General features: G+C 57.0%; 5 protein-coding genes across 5 annotated transcripts; all 5 read left to right on the plus strand.

Annotated features, from left to right (window-relative positions):
• Nucleotides 1-720: 720 nt before the first annotated feature.
• Nucleotides 721-2952, plus strand: MKK02DRAFT_40045 (senescence-associated protein-domain-containing protein; the record flags this gene model as incomplete). The annotated part of the gene is made up of 6 exons (XM_053090917.1): nucleotides 721-828; nucleotides 879-922; nucleotides 972-1595; nucleotides 1651-1846; nucleotides 1898-2790; nucleotides 2928-2952. 6 exons carry the CDS (start codon nucleotides 721-723, stop codon nucleotides 2950-2952), a joined length of 1890 nt encoding a protein of 629 aa, XP_052949498.1.
• Nucleotides 2953-3435: 483 nt separating this feature from the next.
• MKK02DRAFT_29719 (uncharacterized protein) lies at nucleotides 3436-7334 on the plus strand (the record flags this gene model as incomplete). The annotated part of the gene is made up of 8 exons (XM_053087888.1): nucleotides 3436-3661; nucleotides 3712-4625; nucleotides 4912-5050; nucleotides 5234-5320; nucleotides 5514-5750; nucleotides 5803-6725; nucleotides 6785-7124; nucleotides 7162-7334. The coding sequence occupies 8 exons, from the start codon at nucleotides 3436-3438 to the stop codon at nucleotides 7332-7334; spliced, it is 3039 nt and encodes a 1012-aa protein (XP_052949499.1).
• Nucleotides 7335-9638: 2304 nt separating this feature from the next.
• Nucleotides 9639-10141, plus strand: MKK02DRAFT_40048 (uncharacterized protein; the record flags this gene model as incomplete). The annotated part of the gene is made up of 3 exons (XM_053090918.1): nucleotides 9639-9824; nucleotides 9912-10058; nucleotides 10109-10141. 3 exons carry the CDS (start codon nucleotides 9639-9641, stop codon nucleotides 10139-10141), a joined length of 366 nt encoding a protein of 121 aa, XP_052949500.1.
• Nucleotides 10142-10596: 455 nt separating this feature from the next.
• MKK02DRAFT_40049 (uncharacterized protein) lies at nucleotides 10597-11105 on the plus strand (the record flags this gene model as incomplete). The annotated part of the gene is made up of 3 exons (XM_053090919.1): nucleotides 10597-10779; nucleotides 10857-11012; nucleotides 11067-11105. 3 exons carry the CDS (start codon nucleotides 10597-10599, stop codon nucleotides 11103-11105), a joined length of 378 nt encoding a protein of 125 aa, XP_052949501.1.
• Nucleotides 11106-11471: 366 nt separating this feature from the next.
• On the plus strand, nucleotides 11472-12002 carry MKK02DRAFT_40050 (uncharacterized protein; the record flags this gene model as incomplete). Its single annotated transcript, XM_053090920.1, has 3 exons — nucleotides 11472-11552; nucleotides 11729-11878; nucleotides 11979-12002. The coding sequence occupies 3 exons, from the start codon at nucleotides 11472-11474 to the stop codon at nucleotides 12000-12002; spliced, it is 255 nt and encodes an 84-aa protein (XP_052949502.1).
• Between the last annotated feature and the right edge of the window lie 170 nt (nucleotides 12003-12172).

Consider the following 12172-nt stretch of genomic DNA (forward strand, 5'->3'; position numbering starts at 1 on the left):
TACGGTCAAAGCCGACGAGGGGGAAACGCCGGGAACGGACCTCCCGGCTGGGCAACCCACGGCATCAACTACGACCGAAAGCGCAGCGGGGCCTGGCGCCATAGCTGGTATCGCGGGTGACAAGTCGAAGAAGAGGACGTCGACAACAGCACAAGAGGTCAAGGTGGAAGCAGCGGCGCAGAAGCAGCGAGCTAGCAAAGGAAAGGCGAAAGAAGAGACACACGAACGCTTGGTGAGTCTACATATGCTTTTACGCCTGCGACCCGCTGACGTGACAGCCTGAAGAAGACACGAAGGAGGATGTTGACATGTAGTGTAGAGAGAAGAATTGGATTATCGGAGCCTGCAATCCGTCGCGTCTGACGCCGACGGCCTGGATCGATACGAATTTTGATCTGCAAGTATATGCCCTTCTACGTCTTTTGCACGTGGCTCAGCTGTCAGCTGTTTGCCCCCACTCATGGTGTGGAAGTCCCACGTCCATCCAATCCGTCCGCTACTCATCTTAAGCACTCCATCTATCATGATCTGCATTGCGAAGGCATCCAGTTCAGCGTTGCACACATGCCGGGCGAGGTGACTCTGGCACGTTTCAGATTCGCCACACTCGCGTGATGTCATCGACGCGATCGCCAAGGTGAGCCAAAAGTCCCCCACCTGTCGCCGTTCTGCTTATCATCCATCCATCATCTCGCTTTAGCTGTATCTATACTAGCCAAGATGTCAAGGAGACAGTCACTAGGGCCCACATCGGGCACGGCCACGCCAACAAGTACCGAAGCCAACGGCTTCTTGCTGCTCACGATCCAGCACGCGGTGGTCAAGCAGGTGAGTTCAACTTGGCGACGTGGGTCGAGTGAACATAGCTGATTCTCTAGGTATGGGAGGACGACACTATGGTGCTTGCCCAGGGCGAGATGAGGTACGTCCCTGCCGCCTGCGGGTGCATTGATTCTGCGCTGACTATTCAGGCTGGAGTGCATCTCACTCCCGATCCCTGGCGATATCGGAAAACAGACCGCCAATCCCTTTGCTCCCTCCCCCTCTGACCCTGCTGTACCAACGCACGACTTCTGGCTCGTCCTCAACGTATCGACATTCGAGTCTCCTCTCATCCCTACCCAATTTTGGACACCCCTCCCCAAGTCCCTAGAGGGAATCAGCTACTCGTTCCCCTCGCAAACCGTCCCTACCGCTCGCATCGTCGTCACCCTCCCTCTACCCGGCAGTACCGCCGAGCTGGAAGATCTCGACTCCCTCGAGGTACTCTTGAGGCAGTATGGATGTCTCGGCGCGGAAATCACCGCATTGACAGATATCGAGGCGCCGCATATGGGCATGAATGCCGGTCCGGCGTCGCAGGATATGCGGGGTCGGTTGGTGCTCATCAATGAGGACAGCGGGGAGGTGGTCGGCGAGCTGGATCAGAAGCTGGATATACAGGAGGATAAGCGGATCGCGCAGGGTGATAAGGACAAGCCGGTGATGCTGGACTTTGGCGGAGAGGTGGATGGGTACGCGCCGCAGGTCATTGTCAAGACGGTACCTCAAGAGGAGATGGACGATTGGATCTTGAAGGGTGCGCACTACATGAGGTGACCTTTCTGATCCTCAAAATACATGCCAGGTAGGGGAAAGCTGACATAGCAGCAAGGGCATTCTCGGCTTTGGAGCGTGGTCGTCCAAGAACATGCAGACCGGCGCGGACCGCTTCATCCGCAACACCAAAGCTGCGGAGAAGCCGGTGCACTTCTCACCGACAACAAAGGCGGGTATCCGGATGACGCACAACGCGTCCGTCAAGACGGTCAAGGTGGCCAAGACGACTCTGGGCAAGATCAACGACGTGGGTCAATATTCAGCTGATAGGATACGCGCGATTATAGCTGACGATCAGGCCCTGTCCGTGGTCGCTGAAAAAGCCTATACTACCACCGTCGAGCCGGCTGTGGATTATTACCAGACCAACAGCAAGATCCGGAAATCCTTCAGCTCTGATCGCAAGCCGTCACCTCCACCAGTCCCCCCTCGGTTGCCCGCCAACTCTTCCTCGCCTATGTCGGAGAAGCAGGCGTATGGGTCAGCCGCTGCGCCGCCGCCCTACCGCCAGCCTAGTCCGCTCAGTAGCGGAACGTCCACACCGAACAAGCCACCTGTCCCGCCCAAGCCAGCGGGACTTGCGCTTGATACACGGCTATCGCAGTTGGTCTCGGAAACCAAGCCGGCAGCAAACATGTCGCTCACGCCCGAGAGCGCGCAGGCCAGTCCGGACACACACACACCCTCATCCGCGTCGAGCGCAAAGAAGCGGCCGTTCCTGAACCGGCTCTTGCTCGCTGGCGAGGTCGTCCTTACCTCCCTCGAGGCCACGGCGCAGGACCTCATCACCAACGGAACCACCGCCGCATCCACTGCTGCCGGCCACAAATTTGGTCCGGAAGCTGGACACGCTACAGCCCTCCTCGGCGGATCAGTTCGGAACGTCGCGGTCGTCTATATCGACGTGAGGGGTATTGGGCGGAAAGCGCTCTTGACGGGAACAGCCAAAGGGTTCGTCAAGGCACGGCTGAAGAATGGGGAGACTGTCCAGATCCAGGCTGGCGGAGTACAGGGTCCGGATGGCGTGGCGGTGGATGCGGGCGAGGCGGAGATTGCGCCTGGAGGGCAGGGGACGGTAGTGGTTGGGATGCCGCAGGTGGGGACTGGATCGGGCGTGGCGGCTGTACAGGGCGCCCACGGTGGGGGAGGGCGGCAGGGGATGACTTCGGTGGATAGGGAGACGCTGGAGATGTTGGATCGGATGAAATAGGCGGTTGTATTTGGCGGTGGAAGGCAAGAGAGGGGCGAAAAGTGCAGATGAGCGTGGTGTTGTATCTCCAGATCATGATTTTCAAGATGTATCCTTGTCGGCTCGCGCACGATACCAGCACCAGCTGCACAGCACTGGCGTAGGCTTGCCAGCAGCCTGCTCTCTCGGGAGCCAGTCCAACAACTATCCAATTTCAAGCTCTACGGGTATCACTCCCCTACAGGTCACGTGCCCAGGTCTCAGAGCTTCAGCAGCGGCTGCTTCGCGTCGCGTCAAGAATCTTCCCTTCACTTCTTCATTATCTCGCATCATACTCAGGTCGCAAACGTCCGCCGGTTGCCTCGATTTCTGCTACCTCTCATCATCGTACTAAGCGCTAAGCTGCTGCAGCGCGATCCGCCTGGCAAATTTGAACAGTCCTAATAGAGGGTGGGCCGGGACGCAGTGCGACTTCGCCAATCCCTCCCTCCGCGAGCCCTCCATTTGCCCTCCATCCCCCATCATCTACCTCCACGGTGTTTATACCGCCACCTATCCCCTGACCCTTCCCCCTCCAAGCTCGATCAGCTATCGGAAACACGCACATCAGCACTAGAGCGCCGTATCACCATTGCGTCACCTCCAGCATGGAGATGCCCACAACCGTCCCACCGGTCCTGCCCTGCTCACCACGCCGGAACCTAGGCGAGCTGCCAGTAGATGTACTTTGGCAAATCGCCGAGGAGACGGACGAGAAGACAATATGGAGGATGATGGGTGTGTGCAGGGGGTGGAGAGCGGGTGCGGAGAAGGCGCTGGAGCCGTTTCTGAAGGAGGCGAAGGTAACCGCGGAACCGCCGTTCATGCTGGATTGTGAGTGCCCTCACAGTGACTACTTACTTCGAAATCAGGCTGAATTGTAGCCTATACTGCCATCGGCGGTATGATGGACCAGTGGGAGCTGAACCCAATCCGGAGACGGGCGCTGATCGACGCGCATACTACCTTCGCCAACCACCTCAACACTCATCCCCCATCTGCCATTCTCGTGCGCCGTCTGCCGCTCGAGATGGGCTTCGATGACGTCCCTCTGGCTTGGGAGACGCTCGGGCGAGTCCTGCCTCAATTGACGGAACTCGAGCTGCATATATTCGACGAGTGCTCCGGTCTTCGATACACCTTCTTCGGTTCGGCTGTACTGGATAGTAATCACCGGCTGGACCAACTCGCCGACTATTTCTGCGCCGATACTCGGTCGCGATGGGCTCAGCTCCTCGCGGCAGCCCCCTCAGGTTACCACAATCTCACTACCCTAGCCATCCAAGCAACGACGCGGAGCTTAAAAAACTTTGCTCAACTCGCCCAGCACGTACCAAATTTGGTCAACCTCACGTTGGGGTCTCACTGGGCGGACGGCGACGTCTTCGACAAACACGATCCCTTATGCGGCATCCCCACCATCTTCCCGCTACTCCACACTCTTACTCTCATCGGCGGCGTACGTACGATCACCGAGAGTCTCGACGACCTCTTACCCTCCACCCCGCACGTCCGCCATCTTGCCATACAATACGTCTGTCGCGTGACGCATTGTCATGAGCGGCACAAGCCGGGTTACGGCGCCATTGCGGACCTTATCTCAAGATGGGAAAATCTGAGAGCCTTTGCCCTTTACGGCCCCCACGTCGATTGCACTTTGTCGTCGATTTGGGAGCTGCAAAATCAGGGGAAGATCTCACGATTTCCCAATTTGGTCACCGTGGTACTGGGCCAGGTCGATCGTCCGGATATCGCCCACGGGAGGGTAGTATCTAATACCTTTCCGCTTATAAAGGGCGTGAGTACTTGTCATATTACTCCCGAATTGGACTAAACTCGGCAGCTTTCTCCTGGCAATTATTTGGGTCGGCCATACTTCGATTCAATCCAATGCCTGAAACTCGCATGCCATGAACGACATCAAAACGGCGATCCCACCCTCAGCCAATACGAGCACTGCAGGTGGGATCCGAAGACGGCTGGTCCCCCTATCGGCAAGGCTTCTACAAGCCAAGTCGATTGCGAAAACTCTTTCGTCTCTACAGCACTCTGACTCTCGTCGAGTGGGTCGCGGATCATCCAAGCCATCCCTTTATCCTCGACGAGCCCTCCGTCTGGGCAGAGCGGAACGTCAAATGCGGCGTCTATCGGCCGGTCGAAATCAGGGACGAGGCGGCATTCTTGCTCCCGCACTGCCCGACTTGAGCACCGAGGCGCAGGCAGGTCAGAAGCTGTCTCTAAAGCATGACGGGACCGGAAGGAAGGGAAAGGGGTTCGCTTCGGTCAGGGGTCTTGTCGGCTGGCTATACAGGTGGGGCTGGGGCGGCCGAGGTGATAGGGGGGAAGGGACTCTCTAGGAAGATCTAGGTTGATAGTGAAGCAGCTTGGAGCGGATACATCTGACAGCTTGGGTGCCTATCGATCGTATCCGTCTGTATGCTGGTCTGCGGCTCTTAGTATCTGTCAGGTCGAGAGCAGGTGCCACAGATCAAAGTCAAAGCTACATGGTCTACCGCCCATTATGGCAATGCGCCTGACTGAGATCAACAAGGATCTCGTCCCCTTCTTTCACTTGCCCATGTACTCGCGCGTCCTCTGATCTCTCTTCCTTACTCCCATCGATCGGGAGTACTCAGCATCTCAGCGAAACCGCGTCGAGAAGAACGTCATCCTCTCAGAATGTCAGCCAATTCGGAGCCGCCGTCAGCAGAGGCAGCGGAACCTTCGGCCAGCGTGCCCCAAGCCTCAAATCTCGCGCATCTACCGGTCGACATACTCCACAAGATAGCTGCGGTGACGGACGAGTTCGGGCTGTGGCGGATGATGGCGACGTGTAGGGCGTTGAGGGAAGCAGGGGAGAGGGCGCTCAGGCCGTATCTGGCCGAGGCCAAAGTGACCGCTCAGCGACCCATACTGGTCCACGGTATGTCTGTGACCTCGTTGGGCCGAGCAGCAAACTTCGCTGACTCCTGCAGAGATCAGTACCCTCGGCAGCCGCGACGATCGCGACTACGCCCGACGGCAAGCCAGACGGGCCTCTCTCCTCCAGGCCCATATCAAATTCGCGAATCATCTGGAGCTTTATCCTCCATCGGCCGAGCTCGTCCGTCGGCTCTCTCTCGAGGTAGAGTTCTACGACGCTCCCATTTGGGTCACGCTCGAGAACCTATTTCCTCAGCTGTCTCAACTCAAGCTATACGTGCTTGACGAGCTCCCGGACACGCGCTTACCCCGGAAGCCCAGCCTCCAGGACCGCTACGATTCCCGCATCGGCCATCTCCATCGAAGCGGCAGTCAGCAGGACGGTGACGTCGAGGATAGACCGTCCGCTGGAAGCGGGTCGGGACGGGGATGGGCTCGGCTGCTCGCTGCCTCTTCCGCGGAGCTTACCAATCTGACCCGCCTGTCCATACGGGGGACAAAACGGCGCTTCGTGGATTGCGCGCAGCTCGCGGCGCAGCTGCCCAATCTCAGCGATCTGGCGCTCACCTCGTCTTGCGTCAACATCAACACGTCTGGTACGCCCGTCGACACCACTTTCACCTTCTCCAGACTTACTGCTCTCGCCTTGTACGGAAACTTCTTCGCAGTCCTCGATCACCTTCGACAGGCCGCCCCGCATATCGTCCATCTGACCTTGCAAGGTCCGGCTACCAGCTCTGACCGGGTCGCCAGGCTACTCTCCACCTGGGAGGATCTCCAAGGTCTCTCGCTATACGGGGGGTGTGCCGACAACTTGCTGTGGTCCACGGTTAACTTGCAAGTTAAGGAGAACCGGGCGATCTTTCTCAGCTTGAACCTGCTGCTACTGGAGCAGACATGGCTGGGAGGGAGCGGATGGACAGATGAGTATGATACCTGTAATTCTGGGAGAGATTATCCCCTGCTTAGGAGCAAAGTGAGCATCACATGACCACCCTCACCGACCATTGATGATACTTGCGCTAAACTGCACAGCGATACTCATGGGAATCTGTGCCCATGCGACCACACCTCCCTGCGCTGCAATGTATCAAGTGGATTGGTCTACCTCGAGGCGGCAAGAAACCCAAACCCGGTCTCGAAACTTACGATCCGGGTATGGAGGACGCGGGCGGTCTATCTCCATTCTACCAAGGCTTCTACACCCCTTCCCACCTCCGGGACCTCTTCGCTCACTTCGAATTGCTCGATCTCGTCGAATGGGTCGCCGGCTATCCTAGCTGTCCGTTCGAGTACGATAAGCCATCGACCTGGGCGGAGCGGAATGTCAAGTGCGGCGTGTTTCGGCCGGTCGATCTGGCGGATACGGGAACGTGTCTGTTCCCTTACCGCCCTGCACTCGGCGATGACAGGCGGAAGTGGGCTTGACGGCTCTCAGATGGAGGTGGCAGGGTCAGGTCAGGTCACGGTGCAGATGGAGAGGGACGGGAGGATGTCGGAACAGGGGCTGGAGAGGCGAGTAAGGAGGTATAGCGGGGCGCAGACTCAGGACCAGGAGCTGTATTGGAGGGCTGAAGCGAGCTAAATGGGGAGGATGGACGCTAGAAGACTCTCCATTGTATGTATGATCGTTACATGTTCCTGATCACTTGGTCACCCAGTGTGCCTAACTGTGCTCATTGGCGCCCTACGAGATAAGCTGGACTGGAGGCATTATCTATTCTCGAGACCGGCGAGTCGACACCGCTCATCGGCGAAATAGGGCGAAATCAGTCCGGTCGAGGAATGCGGATGTCGGTCGTTGGTCTCTCAGAGCTCAAAACTGCGGCACTTGCCCTTTCGTCTATCTTTCTGCTCCACACTCAAACTTGTTGTTGTGATCTTCTCCTTTGAGAGGTGAGCTTCACATGAGTATCAGAGCGGGTCAGAGAGCTGATCTCCTTCAGCCGCCCCGGATCGCCAGCATCCCTCGCATATCCTTCCACCTCCTTTACGACCATGTCCACCATGCCCACCCTCCCCCCGGCTCATGCCGGCTTCCAGAAGACGTCCTTGCTCTCGTAGCTGGTCTTCTGGATCATCGGGCTGTCTGTCGGATGTCTGCAACCCGTAAAGCCTGGCGCGAGGCGAGCCGACAGAGTTTGGTGCGATACTCGACGGAGCAGACGGTCGCTGTCGGACCGATGCTCCAAGGAGACGGTGAGCGCTTGACAGGCAGACTTGAAGTTAAAGGAGAAACTGAAGCTTTAGAGTACAAAGGCGGTATCACGCCTTTCTCCATCTACATACAGCAATATTGCTACATAGATCGGACCGGTACCACAAACTCACGGTCACCGTCGCGCGCTTTGAGCGCCACCTCACTGCCTCCCCTACGGCAGCAGCGGCTCTCCGCCGGCTTACCATCGAGCTTAACGACAAGCTCGAACAAGGGGGTCGGAGATCCCCTCGAGCAACTCAGCGTCCAGATCTCCGGCGGGAAAATCAGCGAGGGTTACATTCACAAGGACCTCGAGGACCTCTATAAAAGCGTCACACCATCTTCCCCCACCTTACCAGCTTCGACCTCGCTTCCACCCATCGTAGCTTGGATCGCGCCCGGGCTTTCGCGAAGCATATGCCTCAATCGTCGGAGCTGAGTGTCGGCAACTACTGGGAGGACGGGGACGAATCATAATACGAACAACGGTACCGCCTGTCGTCGACATATCTGCCTCATCTCGAACGGATGGCCATCCGCGGCGGAGGCGAGATCATCAAAGACGCCTCCTATGCTCTTCTACCCTGCTCGACCCGTCGCTACCCTAGCCTCCATATCTTCGACCATTATGGTACCGACCAGGAGCAACCGATGGACTTCATCGGGCTGGCGGCGGACAGCTTGCTGGACGATTTAGCCTTTTACGGCCCCTTCGGCGAGCTGTTCGCTCAGTGCCTCGTCAACTCTTTGTTTGATCAGATGTCGTATGCTCTGAAGCAGAAGGGTTACCCCACCCTGAAGATCTTAGTAGTGGAGGCGGGCGATCAGACGGACCGGGGGGAAGGCTATTATCCTTTGTTGAAACATGAGCGAGTGAGTGATCTTGTCTGTGGATAGTCCGCGTAGACTCTCGCTGATCGGTGCTGTAGGATCTTAGGCATGTAGCCGATCTTCCAGCCATCGAGCGCATTGTATGGGTCGATGCGGGCAAAGGAAGCTCGCGCTACGACAGGGATAGACATGTGTACGGCGATACTTTGGACACCAATGGGCCGGTCACTGCCTATAGCAGTCTATACCTCCGGGCCCTCTTCACTCGCTACCCAACCCTACGACGGGTATCTTGGGTCAGTGGCTACCCCACCGACCCGTTTGCCGAGGTTCTGGACGGATGTCATGTCGACCGTCCCGAACTGGTCCGAGGGAAGCTAGGATCGTTGGAACCTTATTGGGTGGGTAAGGAGATGTCAGTGGCCCGAGACGAGTAGGCAATGCTAGGGATGGCTGAGATTGGCTGGAGGGATCTCTGGGCCGACGGGGAAGGGAGTGCGCGGGGTTGTGAGCGGGGGAACATAGTGAGTGCAGGCTATTTGTGGCTTCCTGATGTCGCGACTCCACGCTGACACAGCAGGTGGTTGCCGTGTACCCCAAAGCTCGATCTTTACCTTCACCATGCAATGCGCTTCGTCTCCTCCTCCTCTCGCCTCGCTGCCAATGCTCTGGAAATCAGGCGCGAGATCGAGATCAGCTCCCAAAGGGACACACACACCTCGTCGTGCCTGGGCGCAGTCAGTACCTGACTAGACTTTCCCGCCTGCTTCTGACTTGCGAGGGCTTCATCTATGATTTCTCATCTGTACTTATCACTGATCATTACTTAGACCCTCGACCCAAGTAGATACCCACATCATGCCCAACATCGCCAGCTCCCCCTCAACCTCTCCCATTGGCGGACCAGCATCTACGCCTTCAGCGGCTCAGCAAGGAAATACCGCCGCTGCCATCACGGCCACGAAGCAGACCAAGTCCCCGTCGACCTCGCCCGCGAACAAGAGGAAGAACGGTGAGGCTTCGGCGTCAGACGGGAAGCGAGCCGTGAGTGTTTCATCTGCCAGCCTCTTGTGTCCCCTCATTCCCGGTCCCAGTTTGCGCTCGGAGAGATCAGTGGCTGACGAATTACAGCGTGTTGCCTGGACGGCTGACGAGGATGCCATTATCCTTGATCTTATCCAGGAGCTGGGCAAGGAGCAATTGTGGAGCAAGATCAAGGAGGACGGGCGACTGGTTCACCGAGGGAATGACGGGATCAAGGTGCACTTTAACTCTATGGTGGGTCATCAGCTCCTTCTGTGTTCCTGGGCTCTGGCTGACGAGTGCAGATGGGAAAGATCAAGAAGCAGGTGCAGCAGTAGACGTCGGAAACGTTGGAGGAAATGCATGCTTGATCCCTTGGCCATGCAGCTGGTATCATACGCCTACAATGACGCTTCACGCATACACTTCGATCTGATCAGCGGGACGAAGCTCGTCAGCCAAGAGCGCATGAGCTACAGGGAGCATCATGCATCGTGAGGAGCGCTGTCGATTCAGTGCAGACACACAAGCACACTATCTAATCTAATCTGCAATCAGTGTGCGATACACAATCCCAGATCTGGGGTGGCGGCTTGCTAAGCGCTTGCTGACCACTTTTGATCGTGCCTGGATCCCTTTGCCTTGCTTCTGCCCGTGACCCAGGTGGGGCAGGATATCGTAGGGCGGGAGCTCAGAGGGGCATATGAGGACCTCCCCCTGCTCCCTTTTCTGACTTCTACTTCATTCTCCTTCCTACGGCACCATTCCACCCCTTCCACAGTCGGCACTCAGCATGCCACGCACCAAGCCCTCCTCCACCTCCCCAGGTCGCCCGGCTCCTCCTTCTGCCTCGCCCCCTACACCCGACCATCCCACGTCAGCCACTCCGGCTTCGACCGTCAAAGCCAAGAAGGCTGCCGCGAAGGCGCCCAAGCGGAAGAGAGACGAGCAGGACGATGAGGATGACGAGCGAGCAGTGAGTACTTCGTGTTTCTTATATAGCTATTTCCTCACTGAGACGATATATGAGTGTGGCTGACGCAGTACCTATAGAAAACCAAAATCAACAAATGGACCAAGGACGAACGGCTTCTTCTCCTGGAGCGCGCTAATGACATTGTTCGCCACAACCTCTGGACGGACTTGAAGACGGACAATCGGATGAAGGTCAGGCAGCGGTCAGGGGTATTGGCGCACTGGGATGCTTTCGTAAGTCAATAACTTCGCATTTAGCAGGTGCGATAGAGCGGAGCTGATCGATAGATGAAGAAGATGGTCAAGGAGGTCGAAGGGCAAGCGTGATGGGGTTAGCAACTTAGCCGTCCATAGTTGGGATGCTGTCTGGATAGGATTGGGATTAGATGAGGCCTTCAGAATGCATTTACTCGGGCACTTGTCAGCTGCATTAATCAGCTATATAGGCGTGTAAGTGAAGGCACGAGTCCCCACCGTAAGCAGATCAATCACAGTACAAGATGATCAGATAGACACTTAGATCGGCTGAGAACCTTGGCGCCCGAGCTAAATGTCCCCCGAAGTTGCTGGGTGTTTTTGAGATCCTTCTCATCCCCATCCGCCTCTCATCATCAGTTTGACATCTCAAAACTGCACCCTCCTTCGATATCATCTCTAACCTTCAGATACACTCATCCACGCCTCCGGACCAATATGCCCACAAAGAAGCACACCCTCTCCAATGACTCTGACGACGAGGTCGCCACCAAGAAGGTCAAGAAGGCCAGTACCGCTGTTCCTCCGCATCATCCCATGTTCCCCCTCATAAATCCATGCTTCCCTTCTCTCCTCCCATTGCCTCCCCTGTCCTTCTGTCGCCCATCTTAGCCATCACCACCCCGTTTCATACCTCCCTCACTCCCTCTGTCCGTCCAGTTCCACCTGGCTGTTCATCTGGCTGACGAGATCAGACTCCTGTCAAGTGGACGCCCGAGGAAGAAGCCATCTTTGCCGAGCTCGCCGAGGGTATCTTGAAGAAGCACCTGTGGGATGCGGTCAAGGCGGACGGACGACTGGTGCACCGTAAAGCCAATGGCATATACATGCGGATTGGTACGATGGTGAGTTGCGGTGATCTTGGCAGAGGGCGAGGTCGAAGATGGGTTCGAGGCAGTGGACGAGTGGCTCGAGGTCGGAGGTGGACGAGGCTGATCTGGATAGGTGAAGAAGATGATCAAGAGCTAGGGCATCAGCTGAGGTGGAGGATGAAGAAGGTAGCGGGATAGTCAGGGATCAGAGGGATGATGAGGATCTGCTCGATCAGTTGGTACTTGCTTGCTGCTGTGACATTGTATGATGCATCTGCATCCGGAGCTGTCAGGTTGAATGGCAATGTCCGTATATCTAGCAGGGTG

The sequence above is a fragment of the Dioszegia hungarica genome (genome assembly GCF_025882075.1).
Source record: "Dioszegia hungarica strain PDD-24b-2 chromosome Unknown MKK02contig_2, whole genome shotgun sequence".
NCBI classification, from domain to species: Eukaryota; Fungi; Basidiomycota; class Tremellomycetes; order Tremellales; family Bulleribasidiaceae; genus Dioszegia; species Dioszegia hungarica.